We start from the raw sequence: 24,286 nt of genomic DNA on the forward strand, positions 1-24,286 counted from the left end.
GTAGAGACGGAGGTTGATCATCACGGTTGAACTTACTTGATAATACTGTCTTGGTGAATGATGCGTTGCCTGGCCAATGGTCCTAGGCTCTGCTTCAACTGTGTGAATCTCTCAATGAGCCTCTTGTGCAACGGTTGGACACCCGAGGGCGCAATTTGTCCATGAAGAACGAGTCCCGACTCCAAAACGCTCATTTGATCGAGAATAAGATTTTTCAATTTATTTACGTGCGGTACCATTTCGGGATTGAGCCTCGAAAACTCTGGGGTGAGAAAAGCCTCCTGATACTTTGTTATTCCACCCATCACGTTCGCATCGATTATACCCTGGAGCCTCATGCTGAAGGGATTGATGTTTCTATGGGGTTCCGCGGTATATTGGGCGACTAATCTTCTCAGCTCTCTTTCAACGCTCTGCATCGTCTCGCAAGCGTACTGTACCGGTGCCAAAAGTTCGGAGCGTCTCTCGATAACCTCGAACCAACGGAGAATCCCGGGCAACTTTGCCTCGGTTGTCAATGTCGTCCTCTCGATCCACAACGATTTGAACTCATTTTCACGGTCAACCGGGCCTCGGTGCAGTGGTCGATCGAACAAAAACTTTCGTACATCGTTTACGAGATAAAATGCAACGACGCGGTCGGGTACTTCGGCCGAAGTGCATCCAAGGCTGTTCTCTTCCGGAATCGGCTTGACGTTGCATATTTGAATATCTGTTTCATTGGATCGCGACAAAAATCAATTATAGTTGAGCACGATAATTTTATATCTATCAATCGGACTTACATTGGCCTTCCGATGAAATAATACTCTCGTCGGGAGGTGCGCTCTTCATGAGTATCTGCGCGCTCGGAAATTCCGTTTGTAGCCTTTGCGTGAATGCTCCTACTCGTTCGTACTCCAATCCGCGATAGATGAACAGTTTGTTCTATATGAGCGATCGACAAAAATAAATACTGACCGGGATGAAGAAATAGAGAAGATAGCCAAATGCATTCTGTACGGATCGTTCGATAATTACCCTGACGAAGAGCGGAAAACTCAGACCGTAGAATCCAACCCGGAAATATTCGGGTTCGGGCCTCAGCTGTGTTAGAATATTGTCCAAAAATTTGGCTTGCGTTTTCAGTATTAGACTGAGTTTGGCGTAATCGTAGAGCCGCGTCTCGTACAAAACAGCTAATTCTTTGCACAGTGGTATACCCTTTTCCCAGCACTTGCCACGATCGAAATAGTGAATGATCTGATGATAGAGGAGCTCTTTCCGCTGCCACTCGGGTTGCTGAGGGTGAGCGTGATCCGATGGTAACAACGTAGCTTCCCAGCTCAACTGATCGGCGTAAAGTTTCATCGTGAATCCTGCCTCGGTATAATTTTCAGCGGCCAAATGAAGATCGTGCAGTTTGTAAATGTATCGCAAGTACATTTCTTTCCGATTGAACTCGTTTTTGTAAAAATTCTACACAGACAGAATTAATCAAAATTTAAATGCATGTAAATTTATCGATTTTGCGCAACGTTACTTCCGCTCTAAGAGCACATCGGTGAATGAGCGTCCACGTTGATCGAGCACGAAAACAGTTCTTTTTCGATGCAGATTATCGATTGACAATTAGCACGTATGTTTATCACCTGACGAGTCTCCCGCGACACGTGCTTCATAACGTGATTAGTATTGGGAGAAAAATAATTTTACCAGTAAATTGACCGTGCACGACATCCGTTTGTCACGATTCTCGTCGCCCTGAATAACGCTTCTGTAATCGAGTAATCTCTCGAGTAATCTAGTGACCGAAGTTATAAAGGCCGTGCCACTGTCCTTCCACGCTGGATCTTCCGACTGTACTCTAGCCAGCAACCTTTGAAGTTGAATAGTATATCGTTAAAATAGATATTTCTTGTATATAAAATGATACGAATGTCTAACGAACCTCGTTTTCTCGTTATGTTATATAATATAAAACATTGAATTTGGGCGTTTAATTTAAATGAGACTTACACGGCGCTGAGATGCTCCCTGTGTGGCGTCCCGAGTAAGCATTAGAAATATGTTATGGGTTAGTCAATGAGACGTTCTGTGCAGAAATTACCGGTGAACGATCGCCGCTCGGATAAAAATCAAATTCGATATGATACTTCGAGTGTGCTTGGTTGAGGAATAAAAATATGAGAGGTTTCCGCGGTCGAGCAATCGTTCGCCAATGATTTCGAAACGTGCCAACTTAAATCCGCATTTGGAGAAAATGGATATTATGATGGACGACTCACATGGTGTTGAAGAGTTGACGATACTCGTCGTCCCCTTTGTTCTCGCTAATGAGAATATCGAGTTTGTCGATCAATTCCGATTCGACCGATTTGAAACTTCCCCGAGCCCGTTGCTCGCACTCCATCATGTCGAAGAAAATGTGAAGAGTGGCCTTGCGAAGTTCACTCTCGGGTACGAGGGTAACTTCGAGAAAGGGACCCACCATGCCGGGGATAAACTCGAGTTTGCGTTCGCCCAAATTGGACCACATTGAGAGTATTTGAAAGCCCATTAGCACTCGCATGTCACCGTACTTTTCGACAATCTTTTCCCGTTTGACCTCGGAAAATTGTTCAAGCTGTAGAGACGGTTGGGTCAAATAGGCGACCGCGAGATTGAAGTAAGTCGACCAGAGCTGCGAATCGAACGAGCTACCGTGTAGAAAGCGAAAAGCCAGGGGCTGAACGAGCTCCTGGAGCGATTTCAGAATGATGTTGTTCGCTTGCATTCGTATGACGAGCCAATCGGGCGGGAATACTTCCTGACGTACGAGATCCCCGAGGACGAGGAAAACCCGTAGAATCATGTCCTTGAGGGGTTTCTTGTCTCCTCCGCCATGCTGCTGGGTATATTCTTCCCAGAGTCTCTCGTAGTGATCCTCGTCGAGAAGCTGGAGGAGACCGATGAGACAGGCAACGAGACAGCCGAGTACGGGTCCGCTCGCGTTGACGATAATCAGGATCGTTTGTACGAGCACGTCGAATATCGAGAGGCAGAGAGTTTCGACGTCGTGATGTATGCAATTGTTGACCTTGTTCGTGTCGCGTCCTCTGGCGTGCAAAAAGCTCAGTATCTCGCCGAGTATCTCTGTGCAAGAACGCAATTCCTCTCGTCTCGCGAGGTGAATTCTCAGGTGTCGGCATATCGTAACGAGGAGCAAATTTCGGCTTTCGTCGTCGCAGAACAGACTCGAACTGGCCAAATTTTTAATGGCAACGAGCTTCGCCTGCATCAGTTGAGGAGGTGGCTCTCGCGGCACCGAGTCCAGCATCGTGCACGTGAGTTTGGCAACCTCGATAGCCGGAAGAACGGCGGCGAGCTGCTCGAACACAGCCGAAATGGAAAGCAGCAGAGCGACCTGGGAGAGCAACACGACCTCGTACGGTATCTGAAGCATTTTGTTGAGCGCAGCGAATACGCAATAGAGATCCCGCTTGAAGCTATCCTCGAATTGACCGGCGGTCGCCCGCGCGAACAACAATCTACTCTGTATTATGAATTTGAATATGTACTCGAGGGAGCGAAAGCACTTCATAATGGGCTCTTGTCTCTCAGCGGCGGTTACCCAATCCGCGCAATGTTGCACGCTGCTCAAAAGTCCTTTGTATACAAGCGCTGCCGCAAAGTGGCCCGATATGTAAGCGTCCATAACGGGCTTGAAGTGCTCGAACTTAGGGTCCTCGAGAAGGCTGAATATCGACACGAGAACTTGGAACACCAGGCCCGAATGGGTCGTTGAATTGCCATCCTCGGTATGGAACATTGAGAACAACGCGTCGAGTATGTCCTGAAGAAACTTTACCAATTCTTCACCGTCCAGTCGGAGAACTCGTCCAAGAGCTTCGGCTATTCTCTCCGGATGTGCCTTCCACTGCAGCAGACTGAGGAGATCTACGTTTTGCGTCAATTTCGTGCTGCACAATAAAGTCGTTATGAAAACGGCTTCCTTCGGTGACCTCGTAAAGGCTGATACACCTGTGGCGCGATAAATTTCCATTAGTATATCGAACACGAAGAAAACTCGAGGGCTCGAACCATCAAATTTAGGCAACTCCGACACATACCCGGAGAAAAAGGTTCGCGGGCGTTGCTCGGCAGTGATAGATAACTCAGAGAGTCCAATTTCGCTCGTTCTTCGCACTTGTATATGTATAGCTCGTGCATACCGTCCTGAATCGTTGCCCCACCGTCCGGTTCCATGAGACGAACGAACGCAAAGTCGAATAGCTTCTTGTCGTTCTTTTCCCTTGCTGCGGATCAAGCGATCGTGAGACTCTTTAGTAATCTGCTTTCAAAACGATTGCGTTAATGTAGTCAATAAGTTTTGGAATACCAACTGGAACAATGACGAAACTCGAAGCGAATGTGGCTGCCGTAAAACTTGTCGATCGGAACAGCCAGTCTGACAGTTTCTGCCCACGAGGGACTGTTGTGATGATAAATAACCAAACTTTGATATTCGGAACTGCCTTCCGCTCCGGCACCGCCGAACAAACATCCTTCGAGCGGGTGTCCCTCCGCATCGAGCACGATCATCGTCACCTAAACAAGTTTTTTGTTATTTTCAATTATCGCGCCTCAAAGATTTATCGTCGAAAGGATTGGAACTTATTGGAACGTACCTCGATATTTTTCCCGGTCGACTTGCCACCGCGCTCAAACTCCCCTCGCTCGAGCCTCAAAAACAAATCGTTTCGCACGTCCCCCGGCATGATGACGTCCGAAAAGCCCAATTTTCTCGTCAGACATATGTTTTTGAATAAAAGTGGATTTTCCTCACGGACTTGGCACAATTCTCCGTGCAAAACCCGCAACGACACGACGATTCCGTAGTTCGGTTGTCCCGGCAGCGGCGAACACTTGTTGTTGCGTATTATTTGCTCGTGGAGTTGATGGAATTCCTTCTCTTCGCCTTGGAAGACCTGCGTGGACGAGAATAAGAGAAATGCGAGTTAAATCGTTTGTGTCCTCGCGATATGCTCGAACGAACGACGAACGCGAGCCAACCTTGAAAGTCATTTCGAGCTCCTCGGCGTGCTCCTGGGCAGCGTCGGCCAACGGGAGTACCCCGACGCCGTGGGGTCGCCTGTAAACCACGCTTCCGGCTTTGTTGCGCCCCGAGTCGGAATACTGCATTCTACCGCACCGCATAACGTGCGCGATTATATGAAGATCACGGCTCAAGTCGGCGTTCCCGAGATCCGTAAAGATCGTACAATTGCTGTGCAACTTTTCTACGTAATTCGAGAAGCCCTCCTTCGATATTTTCACGAGAAATCTCTCGCTCAGGTACTGTCCGCGTCGCGCGTCCCACAGTGAAAAGTATATCTCGGCATCCTCGCCGATCGAGTGACCAAAGTCACGCATGCAAAAGTACAGGTGATGGGTCAACACTTTTTTGTGCTCTTTTCGTCTGAGCGTGCCCCGCGCCGAGGCCCCTTGCGAATTTTCCGCGCTTTGAACGTGCTGAAAAAGCCCAAAACAAATCATCAGCGCGATCCGCCCTCTCTCGTCTTCGCCCATATTTTTGACCACCAAAAACACTCGAACAAGCAGATGTTTTACCACGTGATAAAGCTCGACGACGGACATCGTATCGGGATCGACCATGTGAGCACCCTGCCGAGGAACCAGGTCCAGACCGAGTTTTCTGCAATCACATACGCAAGAGGAATGGCTCAACAGCTTTGCCGGAAATTCTCCGATTTCTCCTCTAACCGCTCCAATCGAACAAAGCACAATAATTCAATATCAATGAAATCGAACCCACGTCAAATTTTGAAGAGAATTCGTCAGAAGAGGAGGCTGGGGGGCGAAACGAGGTACTTGAGAACTTTCCAAAATTTGTACCATTATTCTGCTTTTATCTTGGATCGAAATTGGAGTAAAAGAAGAAAGATTTCACAAATTCTTTCGGGCACCCCATTTTTTGACGTAAAGACAACTTTTTTTTTAATTGGAAGAAATTACAATACGTTTCTCGGTGTTTGAGCGTAAGAAATGAACAAAGCTTATGAAAAGTGCTTCCTCATACGTACAAGTTCTCTTCAATAATCCAATTTCCAGAAAAGCCCTATTCTTCGAATTCGTATTCTTTCGTTATATCTCCGCGTATCGAAGGCTCGAAGATTATTCCGATTCGTCATGATTCGTCAGCAAAGATTTTTTTCCGAATCGCTCTATTTTAAGGTATTTCTTTCGCCTGAGCGTATTTTTTGGTGGTGCAAATTGGGGCACTCGGAATTTCGATTGATTCTCTCAGGATTCGCGGTTGTATAGGAAAAGCTTCTGATTCTGTCATTTTTCCAACTTTAATCGTAAATATTTCTTTTAAGAATTCGGTAACCCTTCATTTTTATCGTCGCTACGGATTCCTTACATTTTTTTCTATTTCATTTTTGTATTTGAATAATTAATTAGAAATTTGGTGATGACGGAATCTCCGTAAGCTCCCCCATAAATTTTACGATTTTTCAAGTTTTCATCATTCTTTATCAAATGTTCGATAACCCAACTTGAAATTTCGGCAATCTGTTCGCACGCACTTTTACTCTACTGTAATTGAGAATCACTTATTTGTAGAATATTCGCGTTCGTGAAGGCAACACCTTAAAAGTATGGATCAGTCGATCAACCTCGCTCGGAATTTTCAAAATCGAAATCCTTTGATACGCCTGTCAGTCTGCGCAGGAAGACGGAAAAAATCGACTGAGCCTTTTTTCAATCGGTCAAACTGTGCCAAAGATATTCGCTTTCGAAATTTGCAGCCATCTTTCTCGCACCTGCGGTTGCGATATGCCGACTGATCCATCCTCTTAAGGAGTTTCGGTAGAGAAGTCTAAATATTAAGAAATTGATGAAATTTGGTGACAATGTTCTTCAACATCAAGTGCGAATTAGTATATTACACACCTAGGGAAGGAAAGTAGACTACTTCAAACCGCGGGCAGAATTGTCACCCGCGAGCCGAAGACGAAGGTGATAAGCGGTTTGAGGTAGTCTAATTTCACTCCCGTGGAGTGTACACTATTTTTCACCACACATGCACCGAAAATTCAACCTTCCGATTTCGGAAAGTTGAACTTTCGGTGCATGTGTGTGGTGAAAAAACAATTTTTTTCAAAATTTTCTTCTAATTTGTTGTCGAGTAATTACGCATTAAAGCAGATTTCTTATGTCCGGAATGTATACCTATATATATGGGGACGATATGCTTATACATGTGAACTTTAGTGATCAATAACTCGATAACTGTGTAGAAGAAAAATCTTAAAAAATTTGTATTGTCAAATTTGGCACTAAAGAATATGTTGACCAAATTTTATAAAATTCTGAACTTTTTGAATTTTTTTATGTTTTTAGCATGGTTTAGCATGGCAACATTGTATCGCTTGTACCGAAACTCCTTAAGAGTGTCATAGGCGCTGCCTAATCTTTGACCGTTACCCTGCAGCCTAAACTTTCCCACGTAAGCGCAGCTGACTAAGACGCGATCTAATCATTTTGCCAACACACAGTCTGCATAATTTTTACATAACTCCTTTAGAACTGTTTACAACTGCTCATTCGACATTGCATCCAAAGGTTAACCTTACTCATGCTCGAGTGGGTCGAGGGTCACACTTTTGACCCTCGACCCCCAAACTCTATAAGGATACGACACTATCCCCTCCAAGGATAAGCGTTATTATAGCATTAGACTATAAGTATATGTGGATGGGTGAGCGGGAGCATTCGCATAGTCCGCGAGCATTGTAATACACGGAATCCTTGTTCGACATAACTTTGAATAAAGTTACTTTTTCTTTAACTTTAACTTCCTTTTAATCCCAACTCCAAGCACTCATAGAGTGGTGCCTACTCTCTTAGGCACTGGCGATCCTGTAACGACCAAAATTCCAAATAGTCGCATGACAAGAGTATACCAAAGATGAACGATGACACAGGAGTAAATAACTCAAGGAGGAAAAACGGTCCGAGAGTTCCAATGATTATAAGGACAGTGTACAATTATTCTAATGAATCAGACACGAAAGCGATGAAGGAAAACGGCAAGGCAAAAAAGTCATCGTAACCGGCGAGTCGAGCACCAATGTAAAAGCTTTAATGACCGCCGCTCATAAAATCCGCGTTCGAGTCGCCTGGTGCTGCAAATTTATCGAGAATAGTCAATCGATGAAACGGGAGATGGAAAAAAGAAGCGCCTAAAGGCTCGAGGGACGATTGATTCATTGTGAAAATACGTGCAACGTGTCTCCGGGGATTCCCGGCGAGTGCAGAGAAGTTACGTAAATTCTCACAGAGTCGTTGGCTCTCCAAACCACCGCAACGAGCGACGCCCTTTTCCCCTCCCCCTGGGCCCCCCGCCGCACTTCGATCGTCATCCTCTCGAATGAGCCGAAGGATCCGGGGGAGGGGGGCGGAGTAGGGAATGACAAAAGGAAAATGTGAGGACGAGAAGGGCCCGCGCTCGTTTCGTTGGAATGCAGGTTAATGCCCGGCGAGGAAATCGTCGTCATCGTAATGATTCAGGCGCAACAATACGGCGCGCAAAAGCTGACAGCTCGAATGAAATGTCAACCAAGAACCGAGTCTCGACCGACCGATCGTGTGCCAATTGAAATTCACGAACTTTTGGGGATTCAACGAATATCGTCGCAAAATCATTTTTTCACATATTCACGCGTTTCTCGCTGTCTTCGATCTGCTCCGGCTCGCTTATCAAGCCTTTTTCTAATTATCAACTACTCGTCAACGTTATCAACTATTCGGCCGTCCGGCTTTTTTTGCGCTCGCTCTCCGAGTCGAATCCTCCAACAACGTGGATCGATCCCGGATGATTTTCAACCTGAATTTGGCAGCAGCGCGGCCCGCGGATTGCCCGCGGTGAAAATGCTCGCCACTAGCGATTCGGCGGCGCAGTCTCTGCGCCCGAGGACCGAGAAGTTTACGGAATGTCCTCGCCGGGAATAACCGCGAAAAAGAGTTACGGAGGATTATTCGCTGCCGTCCAGGCCAGCACCTTCGCTCGTTGGAAAAGTGTGGAACGTGCCCGAGCCTCGCCATTGTGGTTTCGCCTCCCGCACTCTCGCCGCACACCGCGTACGTTTATGCTCGCACGTACACAACAGAACCGAGCACACATCGTAGTCAGGGGCGTACTTGGAACGACAGCTCGCGGACAGGCCGATTGGAACGAGTTATTTCGTCATTCCAGCCGCCTCCCCGTCGCTCCTCACAAATTTTTGATCGGGAACGAAAAGCCGATTGGAATTTGTAGGGTTTTGAATAAATTGATGTACGGAGCAGCGGATCTAACGAGATCGTTGGTCCAATCGAGCCCTCCGTGCACCTGGGAACGGATTTCGTTGATCGAAATAAATTTCAGGGTCTTTCGCCCAAATTTAGTTCGGCAGGGCACACGAAATATTAGTGAGATTATTCAAAATGGTTTGCGAATGCTGAAACAAGCTTTTGGTCAAGGAAAACTCGGGATGGCGAGATTCGAAGGAACCTGGGGAAAGTACGGGGTGCATGCTGAAGTTTGCAACGTTCAAGTCCAACGAAATGAACGATTAAAAGATTTGTAACTCACCAAATTTTTTTCTCACGGATCATTCGTGTGTACGTTGAAAAACTACAAATTTAAGGGAGATCATGCGTTATACTTGCCATTCAAAAAAGCAAGTCAACTTTTTGCTCTTTTCAAACGATTCAAATTTATTCTCGCAATTATTAAAATTATGTGTTACTTATTTGTTGAGATTTATCAATTTTTAATATAATAATAGCGGTTAAAATACTTTCGTAGTTAAATCGTCAAGCAAAATGTGAGAGCAGCCATTTTATATTTATATAAAACAAATGTTTTTCTTTTTCCATTATCAAATCATTTTCACCGGTAATGAGGCTTTCTCAAGCCATCGTTGACATTTAAAAACATTGTATTTTCTTATTCTCGTTTTCGACGACTCTCCAAAGCCTGCCATAAGAGCCAATGCGTAACCCTTCAAAAAATGTGATTTTCGTTAATTGTTTTCCCGACAACTGGACGGTAGATCCTACGATAATTCCCGGAATAGATGCACGCTGTATATTTCTAGAAAATTTCCAATATTCGACTCTTAAAATTGGAACTTTATGACGCTCAAGTTTGCAACGTTGGAGCCCAACGGAATGAACGAAAAAAATCACTCGTAATTGGCCAATTTTTCATTTCACGAAATATCGGTGCAGGTTGAGAAACCACAAATTGCAAATTCAGCAGAAAACGAGGTTGAAGAATTACTGGAATTATTGGAGGCTCAATTTATAAGAATCTTTCATAAGTCGGTCCAGCCTTCGTGCAACAAAATGGATTTGATAGACCAATAAATGTTTTTTCACAGTGTGCATATGCTCGGAGTCCCAAAGTCTCAACCCGCTGCTGGTCGCTCGCTGCTGCTGACTTGATGGAATGCAAGCGAGTCCCGGAGACTCGAATGCGTGGAGACAGGTTAAGGCAATGTCCGTTCGCCCGTTTCTTCTCTCTTTCTCTCGGCGCTGCTGACCGCGCGCACGTATATAGTCTCCTCGCAGACCTATGCCCCTTTTCAAACATATCGAGACATTCCAAGAGGCTCTTCTCGAGCCGCTCGTACAGCCCGGTTCAACTCCTTCCTCCGCAGACTAAATTCAGACAAAATTCTGCGATGCCATCTCCCTCGGATTTCGCGGTTTCGAAACCCGATCTTCCGCCAAATGTCGTCGCAGTAATTCCATAATTAAGTGACAATGATTGATCCATTTTGCGATTCGTAAACGTCGAACAAATACGAAAAAGTCCGCAAGTTGAGAAACGAATCTTCAAAATATTTCCACTCATTCAACTCGGAAGGAACGACGCTGAAGTTTGCAACGTTGGAGTCCAACGAAACCCCGAACGGACCCAAAAAAAATATTTTTAATTCACCAATTTTTTAATTCCCGAAGTATCGGTGGAGCCTGAAAAACTACGAATTGCAAATTCGACAGAGAATGAAATTGGAGAATTACTTCAATTATTAGAGGGTTTTTAAAATCACTTCGTTGGACTCCAACGTTGCAAACTTCAGCGTCACCGGAAGGATTGAAATGGAATTTTTCTCCGATTCCACGATCAACGAGCCATCGAGACCGAGATTGAGAGTAACCACGAATCCGGAGCTTCGATGTAACTCGACTTTGATATGAAGAGAAAAAAATAGAGTTTTTTGACGAGGCTGTGAAATTCGATCGGACTCGCGGTAGCTCGAGCAATTCTGAGTATCCTGTGGTCTGTTTGTGCGGATATATGCTCCGTTGTTGCTATTAAAAGTCGCGGGTATCACAACCGGCGAAAGAATATGAGACATTTGACCAGCAAAAGCTTGCATTTACTGCAATTATTCCCAGAAGGAAATTAATGAGACGAGAAAAATTCCGACGCTTGTCTCGTTTTTCTGCCGTTCGATAAACTCCTGCGAAGGTCCACTTTTTTGCGGTAAATAATAGTTTAACGATAAGCCCAGTTCCGGGGCATCTTACGGACCAAAATTTTCAATTATTTCATTTACAATTTTGAGTCATCTCTGACACGGTACCACGCTTTGGGAGAACTCACAATAACATCAATTGTGAAAAAATTGTACGGTGTTCGAGCTCCGGAAAAGTTTCTATCGTGAAGAAAATTTATCCCAGATTCCCTTTTCTTTTACCTTACGGGGCTTTTGAGAAAGAAAACATGAAAAAACTCGAGTTTCTGACGCCTCGAAAGCGGATTGAACTTCGCGCTAATTCGGGAATCGCGGGAATTTCATCAAATATTTATTTTTCAGACCGACTCACGTGCTGTCATTCGTCTAGTAGCTTCGCTTGTAACTAATTGAGCATTCTTTTTCCTCGATGCCATTATACACCGATATAAACTTTCTTTCGCACAATAAAAGTGTTCCCTAAATTACGTGTATTTAAAGCGTCGGACTCGATCATTAACTGGTCAAGTTGAAGTATAAATTTCATCTTTTTTTATATTTTTAGAGCATTTTATTACATTCTTGTGATAAAAATATTCTCAATGCAAGTGTTTATTAATTTGATCAATAATTTAGACTTTAAATTAATCAACATAAAGTAGTTGCAAACTTGACTAGTCAGAGAACGGTTGAACTACTTAAACGCGCGGGTAGTGTTGTATTTATTTTGAAATCTCGTCGTACGGAGCAAAATTGATTAATACGATCACCAACGATTGTATAAATATGAGAATCGCACGAGGATACTCGCTCGAGGCTTATTCTCTTTGTTTGAGAAAAACCGTGCACCGAGTCGCTCCCCGCGATAGAACGAACGCAACAAAAATCGCATCATCCGCGAGAATTCGATACGTTTGTTTGAACGTCATTTTTCGTTCGGGAAAATTCGTTTTTTCAAAATATATTTATTTGCTGATGGATTTTTCCCTGCGAAAAATTAGACTGAGATAAATACAAGTGATTCGAAGAGTTCTCAACTCGCGAATCGCATTTTCTTTTCTCAATAACTTTGAGCGTCTTGGCAAATGGCGAATGTTTTGATACCAATGAAAAAATACCATTTTTGGTATAATTTCGTTTTGTTTCTGTCTATATTCGACACTGCTCCACATTAATTTGTATTTATTTGAGAGATTAGTACACGAATATTGAACCAAACAGCACGCTTGAAGCCTTTCACGACTCCGATAATTTTCGTCTTATTCGAAAAGACATTTTCTTTCATCGTGCGTCTCGACTCGAACTCTCGATATACCGCTGGGTGTCAACGAGTGCGACTATCCGCTTCCACGAATGTTCAAGATCGTGGTCATGGATGAGTTTCGATCTTGAATATCGCGTCTGTCTCAATCCTCATCTTTCGCTCGCAATCATAATTCATAATGATTTTAAAAAATTGCTTTGCCGAGTGGCTCGCGATAAGGAAAATCTCATCGCAAAAGCCCCGAAAGTTCAAGAACTTGTTGAATTTGTGGTCCCATTCATCTCGTTCAAATTATTTTCAGGAGAATAGGATACTTTATTACAGCGTGCAAGAAAAAATATAAAAATCTATGCTTACGATAGATTTCGTAAAAAGTGAACGAGAAACGTCAATATTTATTCATTAAAATGCAACGTAAATTTTGTAATTCGATTTAAAAAACCGTCTTTTTCCATCTGCTTTTCAAATTTCTCAAACTCCATCCGCCATATCGAATTCCAACGTGACGTCACTTCGATGGTAAACAACCTAGATTTTGATGGTGCGCTCTCTGTGTTATTTTGAAGTTTTACAAGTCATTATGTGCACGTTCGTGGACTTTTATCATTGATTTTACTAAAATCGCGTCATGGAAGAGGGTTTTGTGAAAGCAGAAAGTACGAATCTGCCAATGATAAAAACGTCGATGGTGGCGATGAATCCACAATTTTCGTGGCCTTTTTACACTCGTATTATCGCATTCAAGCACAAATCTTGTTACTTGGTCTTTCGCAGTCGTATTGTTTACCAACGAAGTAACGTCGCAAGCCGAAACAGCATGGCGGCTAGCGTATCCGCGCGAAAATTCAGAACCATAAATAAAAAAGTATACAAGGCACTTTTCGGTCTTATTAAATGAAAATAAAAGTTCTACCGATTCGTCACGATCTCAGAATGAATCTAAAACATTTTTCAAAAAAAAAGTGTAATATCCTACACTGAACTCGAGTCAGAGAAGACAACGGCGCACTTCGAGGCGTGAAAAAGTGTAAAAAAATCTAAAAAAATATATGCTGGAAATTTCGTCTCGTGGGCCCTCGTCCAGAGAAAATTTGGATGATAAATTCCTGCCTGTGATGTGCAAGCTGTGAGAACGACCGTCCCGGAGTAATATATTTGATAAAATTAATTCTCCCGTGCTCGTGAGACTCCGCGCGGAGCCGGCTCGGGCGCTCGGACGTAATCGTAATTTGCAATATGCGGGGGTCGAGATAAGAACATCGCTTCCAAGGTCAAAGATATATCTGGTCAAAAGTTGAGCGCGATTAAATAGTTCTCTGTTGGGGATAGGACGAGATTTTTGTTCCCGCGCGACAAGATCTCTCGCCGCGACTCCGTTAATGCGTCGTGTATTTATACGCGAATTTGTCTATTCGCGACGCACCAGTGTAACGGGGATTTGGGGAAGGAGGGGAAGAGGAGGGAGGTGACGCATACTCTGACGTTCAGAGGGATCGGCCTGCCCCGGCGACGAGAGCCGGTGAAATATAAAAGGTACGGAAGGTAAATGGATGTCAGGGTCGGAGCCTCGTCAACGTGGCGGAAGCCTCTCGCTCTCGCGCGCGCACGCCCCACTCTCAATTGGAGTAAATGGCGCGTGATTAGACGCGACTGGGTTCCACGCGGGGCTCAAAAGCTTCGCACACTTCGTATGTCGACGTGTGCGCACGTGTAACGACCGTTTCCCGGCGTCGTCGTCGTGCAGCCAAATTTGCGGGAGGAGGAAAAACCTCCGAAGATAGAAAGAGCGAGAGCGAGAAAAAGTACGCTTCCCGGCTTCAAAATTTTCATTCATATCCTCTCTCGCCTGGAAGCTCGGGGGCGCGGGGCGAGGGAAAAGAATCGTTGCGTTCCCGTACGCGCGGCGTCCGAGTATACGCGCCGAGTCAGGGGCGCGTCGTAACATCGTAAGGAGCAAAGAGCGTGCTCGTATCGCTGGGAAAACCGAGCATGAGCAACGCTACTCGACTTACATCAAAGCACTTCGCGCACGTTCAATAAAGTACGGTGAAGGTACACATTTTTTGCGCTAAATTATGGCTCGAGGATCCCTGATAACGATGAGCACAGTTCCGGGGCCTTTATAGGGAACAAAATTTTCAATTATTTCATTTACAATTTTGAGTCTTTAACACGGTACCCGAAGGGAGAACTCACAATAACATTAATTGTGGAAAAATTGCACGGTGTGTCCGAGCTCCGGAAAATTTTCTATCGTGAAGAAAATTTATCCCAGATTCCCTTTTCTTTTACCTTACGGGGCTTTTGAGAAAGAAAACATGAAAAAACTCGACTTTCTGACGCCTCGAAAGCGGATTGAACTTCGCGCTAATTCGGGAATCGCGGGAATTTCATCAAATATTCATTTTTCAGACCGACTCACGTGCTGTCATTCGTCTAGTAGCTTCGCTTGTAACTAATTGAGCTTTTTTTTCCTCGATGCCATTATACACCGATATAAACTTTCTTTCGCACAATAAAAGTGTTCCCTAAGTTACGTGTATTTAAAGCGTCGGACTCGATCATTAACTGGTCAAGTTGAAGTATAAATTTCATCTTTTTTTATATTTTTAGAGCATTTTATTACATTCTTGTGATAAAAATATTCTCAATGCAAGTGTTTATTAATTTGATTAATAATTTAGACTTTAAATATATCAACATAAAGTAGTTGCAAACTTGACTAGTCACAGAACGGCCGAACTACTTTAAAAGTGGTTTTTTGGTCGGCGTCGCCCCTTTATTCCCAACTCTTAATGAGGTCCCTCGCATCGACCACGCGAGGGTTTCCAAGTTTTCCGGAGCGATCGATCGCTCACCGTTTTCTCGCCTCGGATCTCCGTTTCGTTTAACATCGCTAAAGCATGATAAAAATATTAAGAATTCTAAAACGATAAGAATTTCATAAAATTTGGTAAATGTATTCTTTCAAAATATATGAGACAATATAAATTTTTCTAGATTTTTTTACCACATAGCTCTCGAGTAATTGAACACTAAAGTCCACGCGTATAAGCATCGTGCATTAGAACTTGGATTTAACGCTCAATTATGCGATAGCCATGTGGTAAAAGATTTTGAAAAAAATTGTATTTGTGTACTTGATGCGAAAGTGTGTTATCACGAAATTTTATAAAATTCTGATGATTTTTATTTCGTGATCCACCCTCCTTGATTCCCGTTTCGATCTTTGTGTTCTCGAGAAATTGATAAATGCGGGACAGAAAATATGCTCGTGCATTGACGTACGAGGATAGAAACGGTTGCGCGGTTCGTGCGGTTTGTGGTATAGAAAAGAAAGGTTCGTATCGGTTTGCTACGGAAGAGCAGTTATTCGGTAAGAAGAGACGAAAAATGTTGGGACGGAGCAGTAAATGAGCATTCTTAAGTAGCAACGTACCACCAAAACATATATTGATACACGTGTTAAAGAAATTTAAAAGAGAGCCGAGAGCCTTGCGACGCAAGCGCGGTACCGGCTCGAGGACCGGTCCCGCACGGAGCGCCGAGAACGCGGGGAGTCGCCCGTTCACCGCAGTCGCCGCTCGCGATCGAACCTTTTTTCATCTCCTCCGCAGAGCTCAAAGATCTCTGCACTTTGCGTCCCAGCTCCGTCTTTTTTCAACAATGAATTTCGCCCTCGCGCGCGTATCCAGACTCAAAAACGAACGAGCCACTCTTATCGAGGCAACGAATATTGCGCGAGACCAGGGAAAAAAGGTCATCTTTACGCCGAGTCAAGCTCCCATACCCCCTCATTATATACACGTAGCTCCACCAGCCCGATCGAGTCTTCCGAGCTTCGAACCTCCGAGAAACCTCGGGACAAGCTCCGCCATCAGCCTGCGCCGCTCGCTCTCGCTCCGTGCTCTCTCCCAAGAACGCCCATCTTTTATAGCTCTCTCTCTCTCTCTCTCTCGCTCTTCCTCCGCGCGGAGAGGATCTCACCGGCACACGGGGGAACAGGTTCTCGGCATGGTTACACGCGTATTCACCGTGCTGAAAACTTTGGCCCCGCCGACCACCGTCGATCGACCGTCGCCCTCTCTCTCTCGCTCTTCCTCCAAAACGCCTCCTGCATAAACCGAGACGAGCCCCGTTCCAACTCTTTCCACCTCCACCCCCCCCCCCTCTCGCACTGCGCTGCCCCTACCGCTCAGCCGGACCCGTGGGACCCGCGGGAATTTCCCTCCCGGGACACACTCCCGCTCCAGATTCCTTTATTCGCGGTTCCCAACGCTCTTACGCCCGCCGAACACCCACTCAACCGCGAAAGCCGATCTTACGATTTTGCGGCGAACTGTACGTCCCCGCTCGCTGCCAATGTCAATTTATCAATTTTCAATTCTCTTGGCCAGCTTCCTCCGTATTTCTCAACACTCACTCGAAAACCACTCGCCCGACGGCCTTTCGGCACAACTCGGACACCGAGTTTTTTGCAATAAGCATTTCGAGAGAAGTTCAACTATTTTGTAGAGTGGAATTTTAAAAAACTCGATTCTGACGCAACGGACACGGACCCGCCCACGTATCTTGGGCCCAAACAGGATAAAATTTCAACGAATTTTGTCGAGTTAACGAAACAACTGATTTTATTATTGTTCTACGAGACATCTTCGTGAAAAAATATTAATGTGATGTAATTTTATGAAAAATCGACAATTGGTGACTTCTGTACGAACTGTCTCTGAGTGCATGAGAAAAAACGACCGATTAAGGCTCTTTTAAAAAATAATCGATCGAGAAAATCATTCGTTTGTTCGAGTGGCTGGAAAGCTCATCCAAAATGATCAATGTTCTGTATACGAGAGGACCAGAAAAAACCACAATTCTCAGAGAAACTGTGGAGGAGTTGTGGAGGGTCGAAGTACGATTTCGCGGAGCAATATAAAAAATAGTCCCGGCTCAAATTATCGAACGATCCGTTCAACCGATGTGAACAGAAATCCAATTTTCGGAGAGCGAAAGAATCGTTTCCAAAGAAACGATGGAACGAGAAAACAGCGCGCCCCTTAAAACGAGTTCGAAAGCACATTAGAAATTGAGAAAACAGATGTCGCATGTTTTGATCTCACAACACGAATGAACGACGAATTGGGCGACCAAAACTCGCTCCCTCGCCTGGTCACACCTCGAGAAAAGCAGCGTGATGTACTATTTCGAAAAGGAGAAAAAAATTGGGTACCGCGTTGCGATTCGATAAGACAGTTTACATACGAGGTATATAAATGAGGAAAAACATATCCACGACCGAATGCGGGAAGAAAGGTGTTTCAGACAGAATACTTAGTCGTATATATATGACACCTGGATAAACAAGAGCGAGAAGGTAAAAAAGACTGAGAGGGAGAGGCCCATTCCGGAGAAGCGAGCGAGCGAGAAGAGCGCCCTTTCGTGCGGCGCTGCGGATCGTAAGCTGTACTCCGCGCTCTCGGTGAGTTCCTTTCTCCAACACTGTTGCGCTGGCAACACCGACGGGCCGGGACGAGCAAAATGGTCGCCGTCGCTGCTCTCGTGCTCTCCCGTAGTAGCAGTTGCAGCTAGCGAGCAGCGAGGGGCCTGGAGGGTAACCGAGCGCTGTCGAGAAAGAGAGAGAGAGAGAGGAGAGAGAGCGTAGCTCGACGCAGCGTCGACGCAGTCAGTCGTTCCCGAGTCTTTCAGCGGGCCCCGTTGGCGCGCGTTTTTACGGCTCCCGCAACAGTCCCTCGATTATTACCTTTCTAAACAATTATCCGTCTCTCTCGAATCTCGCTGTTCGCGTTCGTTTTTCCTTCCATTACCATTTGGTTTTCACTACTTTCTCGTGTGCGAGTATACGGCCGAGTTTAAAACGCGCTCTAGCTTAAAAATCGTGCTCTGAAAGATCGTGCAAGGATTTAACGGAAGATCGACTAACCAAGGACTACGCGAAGCAAGGTAAATCGCTCTCCCCTCAGGCCCTCAAACCACATTTTTCATCTCGTCTTCGGACTTTCTCTCACCGAATTCAGCTATATTTACCGCTCGTGTCTTGAAAATTTACATTTTTCTTGAATAAAATTTTGGACCGACGAGCCCGCTCGACAATTCTGTCGACACACATCCTCAAATACCTATCGCTATATCCAGCTTATTCTCGAGTGACAACGAGGCTCGCGCGGTTTCAAATTCGCGCTCTCCGAACGTCTCCAAGGCTAAACAACAAAGTCGATTGTATCATATTCCGGAAAACGTTTTACAATACAATTACATTGTACCTCGGTCTACCGATCGAGCGTCTCTGTATGCGCCATGTCCCCGGAGAGAAAACCATTAACCTCTTTTGCTTTTTTCTCCTTTCAAGGCGAAATCTGAGCAGGATTACGCGCCGGTGATTAGAGCCGCAACCTCTTGTTATTATCGCTTGAAGCGCGCTGAATAAATGATTTATCGGTTGCAACGAGCACGGTCTACGGTCTTGGTTACGTTAAAATCCGATGAATATCGCGCGGATCGAACGGTTCGTCGATCCTCGTCGAAGAAAAAGTTTATTCAATCGGGTCGCAGCGACACGCACAGCCAGCGCGCCCACACACATGCACGGGCTCCCGCACAATGGCTCCTCGACGTCGTTCGAGCCAGCAAACGAAAAAATCAAAGTTTCGTGGTTCTTCCTCGGTCCTTCCTTCGTTGCCTCGTCCGGAAAATCTCGTAAAATTTTTCAGCGGTTCGTCGCTTCGGAAGGAGATTTATTTTTCGCACGGTCTCCTTTGCACAATTTCTTATCTCGGTGCTCGAATCGTTGAGCGAGCGCTCGTTACAATTTCCTCGCGTATTTAAACGACGACGAGTGCAATAGCAGTGGAAAAGAAGCGAGGCAGAGAGCAGTGGTACAAACAACGGGGGCAAATAGAAACTATTCTCTTGTCGGCTGTCTCTCGTTCGTCGTTCTTTCTTCGCTCCCTCGCATAAGCGCGCCACATGTTTCGTGTTATTTTGCTCTCGTTGATTTTACGATCGCGATAAGCCGGGCGACATCGCACGCGACACGCAAGGATCATCCTGTCGCTCGAGACAATTTAACTCGCATTGAATCATCAAACAAACGTCAATGTTTCTTTGGTAAACAAAATTGACTAATTCAGTGAAACGTCGTGTGTCCGTCGCCCGAGCGATCCTCAAATATTTACGCTCGCGAAACATGTATTGTAATACTTGAAAGTTGTCGAAGCGTTCCACCGTCGCGAGTCAAACACTCGGATCAACGAACAGACGTTGTTTCATTAGTTTCTCCCCCCTTTTCGCCATCGTCGCCGAGGTTTCTCGAGAGCTCGGGTGCATGCGATTACGAGGCCGGGTGGAAACGAGTCCTCGCGAGATAAATGACGACGAGGCATCCGTCCTCGACGATCGCGCTCTTTCCTCTTGCAACGAGATTCGATCTCGTTCCCCGGTGGCCGCGCTCCGCGTGTACGCACGCTCGCGGTAACGCGATATCCTCCCGCGACGACTACTCCTCGCGGAAATCCTACACCCGCGTGCACCCCCCCTCTTCTTGCTAAACCCCCGCAGCGGGCCAGTTTTTCTTTTGATTTTGATTCCTCGAGAATATGAACGAAATGGAGAACGTGATTGGGATTCGAGTGGGCGAAGCTCCGGATGCGCGAGATTTGGTTCGCATGCGTCACTCGAGGGCAGCTTCGAGATACGTGGGAAAACGACCGAGCGTCGAGTCATCCTCGTCTCCACCCCCGTCGTTCCTTCGTCGCTTTCTCGGAACGTCTCTTGCGGTCCGCACTCGCCAAGAGGGAAGAGAAATGGCGACGGGAAGGCGAGCTCGAGAGACCAAATCGTGGCTGGGAGAGAAGGCGTTACGACTTTTCTCTCGACCGGTGAGTCGAGAGAACGCGCAGGGCGTAGAAAGGTTACGAGTCGTAAACGCTCGCGCCACACGCACGTAGAGCAGCCGCCGCACACACGGGAGAGAGCATTATCCTCGCTTGTTGCATACGTGATCGGTTCGGGGAACGACGCCTTTGCCGGGCGTTCTTCGGGTTGAGCCTTCGAACGAATTCGTCCAAGAGAATAAATATTGTACATTCGTCGGTTACCTTTTCTCGTGTTTTCGCGGGCGTTAAATAAATCGAAGAAACTTGGAGCTCGAGGTGAAATAATTTATGAAACAATGCAACGAGGATAATAATATTGCTTTCGAATAAAAAATGGAAGGATGCGCGCGGTCACGAGCCTCGAACGAAATTCTGTGCGCAGCGTTCGGTCCGGTCCGAGTTTGTGGAATTTGCAAAGGTCAGACAGGATCCTGAGCGGGCGTTGCGCGTTCTCGAGAAACATCGAAACCGAGCGAGCGGCCGTTACATTCTCGTCTCATTCGAGCCAACGGCCCGGCTGTGAGCGCTCGCGCGTATATCATTATTGGACTTGATTGAGATTCGAGTTGAGACAACGACGAGCAAGGACGAGAGAAATTTCAATGAAACCGGCGGGAGCTCGAGCGTTGGATTCGTTCCCGCAAAATGATTCCGTCGCGAGCCGGAGCGACGTTTACTCCTTTGTTTATTTATCCTCCGAGGCATACGGGGGGGGCTGACGATCCTGTGAAAATCGTGCGTCTGCGGCTACCGGGCGAGAACGAGACGAGGAGCGAGGCTCTTTGACCTCGCTACGACCGCGGAGAGCGACTCCCGAGCGTTCTTACTTAATTGACTAATAAAGTTCTAACGATGCGCAACTCGCCTTGCCTCGCGTCCCACATGCGCCGCACCGTCGCACATCGCGCTCGACCAAACGATCAAAACTGTACGGGCCAACGGCCCGAGAGCACTCGGGATTATTTTTTTTCATATTTTTTGTCATATTAAAGAAAAAAAACTGTTTTGCCTGTTGACAGTTGAGAGGAGAATAGAGGATGGCGGTATTCGGACTGGTGTCGGCGGTCGCCGGTTTCGTAAAAGTACGATACCTCATAGACAAAGCGATAATAGACAACATGGTGTTCAGAGCTCACTACAGAATCACATCTGCGATATTGTTCGCCTGTTGCATCATAGTGACCGCGAACAATCTCATCGGTAAGTGGGACGGAGGGGGGGGGAGGCAGAGGGAGAGAAAGTTGAACGGTTGGGCGTTGCAGGTGACGCGATAAACTGCATATCGGACGAAGCGGTGCCGAGACACGTGATGAACACTTTCTGCTGGATAACGTACACGTTCACGATGCCCGGGAATCAGGATAAAGCGGTCGGGACCCACGTGGCGCATCCGGGTCTGGGAACCGACGACGGCGAGAAAATCTTCCACTCTTATTACCAGTGGGTGCCGTTTATGCTCTTCTTCCAAGGGATCCTCTTCTACTTGCCTCACTGGATGTGGAAGCAGTGGGAAGAGGGCAAAGTGCGAATGATCTCGGAGGGTATGAGAGGAGCTCTGGTCGAGAGCAAGCAGGAGAGACAAGCGCGGGCTACGAAGCTCGTTCAGTACATCGTCGAGACTCTGCATTTGCACAACAGCTACGCCGCGGGATATTTCTGCTGCGAGGCTCTCAACTTCGTCAACGTCGTAAGTAACACGTTCCCTCTTTCGTCGTCGTTGTCGAGAGCTCCGCCGGCACTAACGCCTCGTTCGTTTAAAACGCTTCTCACAGGTCGGCAACATATTTTTCGTCGACACTTTCCTCGGCGGTGCTTTCCTCACGTACGGCACGGACGTCGTCAAGTTCAGCAACATGAATCAGGAACAACGCAGCGATCCGATGATCCAAGTCTTTCCCCGCATCACCAAATGCACCTTCCACAAATTCGGAGCCTCCGGGACCATCCAGAAGCTCGACGCACTGTGCGTCCTCGCGCTCAACATACTCAACGAAAAGATTTACATTTTCTTGTGGTTCTGGTTCATCATTCTCGCCGTCATGTCCGGTGTCGCGCTGCTTTACAGCATGGCCGTCGTTTTGTTGCCCAGCACCCGCGAAACCATCCTCAAAAAACGATTCAAGTTCGGCACACCCTCCGGCGTGAGCGCCCTCGTACGCGAAACTCAGGTCAGTTCCCGTAGATCGTCAAAAAAAAAAAAAAATAAAATAAAATAAAACAGCGGAATATCTAAAGTTCTACCGGTTTTCAGGTCGGAGACTTTTTGCTCATTCATTTGCTCGGCCAGAATATGAACATGATGGTTTTCAACGAGGTCTTGGACGAATTGAGCAGACGTCTCCACGTCGGTTCGAGCAGCGGAGCTTCGCCGGCCTCCATGCCATCGGCGCCCTCGACCCTCGAAATGTCACCGATTTATCCGGAGATCGAAAAGTTCTCGAAAGACACGGAGATTTGAGTGAGGAGTCTCGTCGCATATTGTGATAACGGCACTTTCGTGCGTGACAAAAAAAAGAGATACGATAGGGGTGAAGGGAGGAGGAGGAGGGATTGACTCGAAACGAGCGAAAATGATTCGCGTTACTCGCCCAAACTCGAAACTAAGGAAACGGCCTGATCGGAGATCGTTACTTTATAGCCGAAAAGTATAAAATTATGCGATAACGTGGCAAGCGTTGTTTACGTATGATCGAATGTCCGAAAGGACAAACTGGTGCAATTGACGTCTCATCGGATATTATCGCGATCCGAATATTGTCACACATCCATGTTAATTCCAAATATTTTGTTTTCCCCCGTCGAGCGTCGCCGATCATTAATAATAATGATAGAGAGCAGGGCGCAGGGAACATTCCCAAGTTTACGAGATTTAGGCATTTTCTTCCGCGAGCCAGTTATTATTTTAGTCCCTTGACAAAAGTACATTCCGTCCAGGGCCTCGAATAAGATTAAATAAATATATGTATATCACGATATATATAAATATGTTGTAACTTTGTTGGAATTGCGTGTAGTGCTCGGATCGGCAGAGTCGATAATACGGATCCGCACGTAGGAAGCGCGGCCTGCGCGATAGTAGCGTAGCGATAGTTGCTCAACATAAAATCAAATAGAAATAATCCATGTGCCAAGTAACGAGTGCGCGAATTAGAGTAAGGAAATGCTTGAGAAACGTTTTGCTGAGAACGATTCCAACGTTCGGCGAAGGCCGCAGCAACTTTATCCGCACCGTTCGTTCGGTCGAGCGTGATTTTTTTCCACCCCGAGTTGTCAACCTCCGTAAAATTTTATAAATAATAATGATAGGCATGGTACATAGAGCTGTGTGCAATTGAAAGGCCTCTCGTCTCGAATTGGCGCTTGAATGTACGCGCGATAAGCTTCGGCTTCGTTTAAACTATTTTCAGCGATTTAAATTAGGTAATATAAGCACGGACGATGCGAAAAAAATGTTGAGAGATCGGGCCGAAGGAGCTCCTTGAGATTCGACGAGAAATCGGCCGACGAACGCATCGTCGTTTGTGATTGTAGAACGTAGATACGAAAAGTCAACGAAATAAATGAATAGCTGAATAAACAAACGATTAGAGAAATATTGAGAAAGATTTTAGAGCCCACGGGGAAGGGGAGGAAGGACG

The 24,286-nt window shown here is 46.0% G+C and overlaps 2 protein-coding genes across 6 annotated transcripts in view; one reads left to right on the forward strand and one right to left on the reverse strand.

Annotated features, from left to right (window-relative positions):
* spg (dedicator of cytokinesis spg) overlaps window positions 1-24,286 on the reverse strand; it is a 31,020-nt gene that overhangs the window by 2,199 nt on the left and 4,535 nt on the right. For 3 of the 5 annotated variants that reach the window (XM_043427089.1, XM_043427107.1, XM_043427081.1), the window contains exons 5-15: window positions 5,593-5,677; window positions 5,035-5,493; window positions 4,650-4,949; window positions 4,365-4,569; window positions 4,092-4,277; window positions 2,268-4,002; window positions 1,999-2,016; window positions 1,696-1,858; window positions 1,021-1,458; window positions 786-927; window positions 37-712 (exon numbers count right to left, since the gene is read on the reverse strand). In XM_043427089.1, the coding sequence (XP_043283024.1) occupies window positions 37-712; window positions 786-927; window positions 1,021-1,458; window positions 1,696-1,858; window positions 1,999-2,016; window positions 2,268-4,002; window positions 4,092-4,277; window positions 4,365-4,569; window positions 4,650-4,949; window positions 5,035-5,493; window positions 5,593-5,677 (4,407 nt within the window). The remainder of the gene's footprint in view (window positions 1-36; window positions 713-785; window positions 928-1,020; window positions 1,459-1,695; window positions 1,859-1,998; window positions 2,017-2,267; window positions 4,003-4,091; window positions 4,278-4,364; window positions 4,570-4,649; window positions 4,950-5,034; window positions 5,494-5,592; window positions 5,678-24,286) is intronic. The other 2 variants (XM_043427117.1, XM_043427097.1) reach the window with 1 other exon arrangement.
* Window positions 18,409-24,241, forward strand: Inx3 (innexin 3). The gene is made up of 5 exons (XM_043427184.1): window positions 18,409-18,717; window positions 21,668-21,848; window positions 21,911-22,335; window positions 22,421-22,816; window positions 22,900-24,241. The coding sequence occupies exons 2-5, from the start codon at window positions 21,686-21,688 to the stop codon at window positions 23,104-23,106; spliced, it is 1,191 nt and encodes a 396-aa protein (XP_043283119.1). The 5' UTR covers window positions 18,409-18,717; window positions 21,668-21,685; the 3' UTR covers window positions 23,107-24,241.

The sequence above is a fragment of the Venturia canescens genome, chromosome 1 (genome assembly GCF_019457755.1).
Source record: "Venturia canescens isolate UGA chromosome 1, ASM1945775v1, whole genome shotgun sequence".
NCBI lineage: Eukaryota > Metazoa > Arthropoda > Insecta > Hymenoptera > Ichneumonidae > Venturia > Venturia canescens.

Bases quoted from the DNA above. Each gene is read 5' to 3' on its own strand.
- Inx3 (XM_043427184.1), top strand. From the start codon at position 21,686: ATGGCGGTATTCGGACTGGTGTCGGCGGTCGCCGGTTTCGTAAAAGTA. The intron at 22,336-22,420 runs GTAAGTAACACG...CGCTTCTCACAG, and splicing joins CTCTCAACTTCGTCAACGTC to GTCGGCAACATATTTTTCGT. The intron at 22,817-22,899 runs GTCAGTTCCCGT...ACCGGTTTTCAG, and splicing joins CCCTCGTACGCGAAACTCAG to GTCGGAGACTTTTTGCTCAT.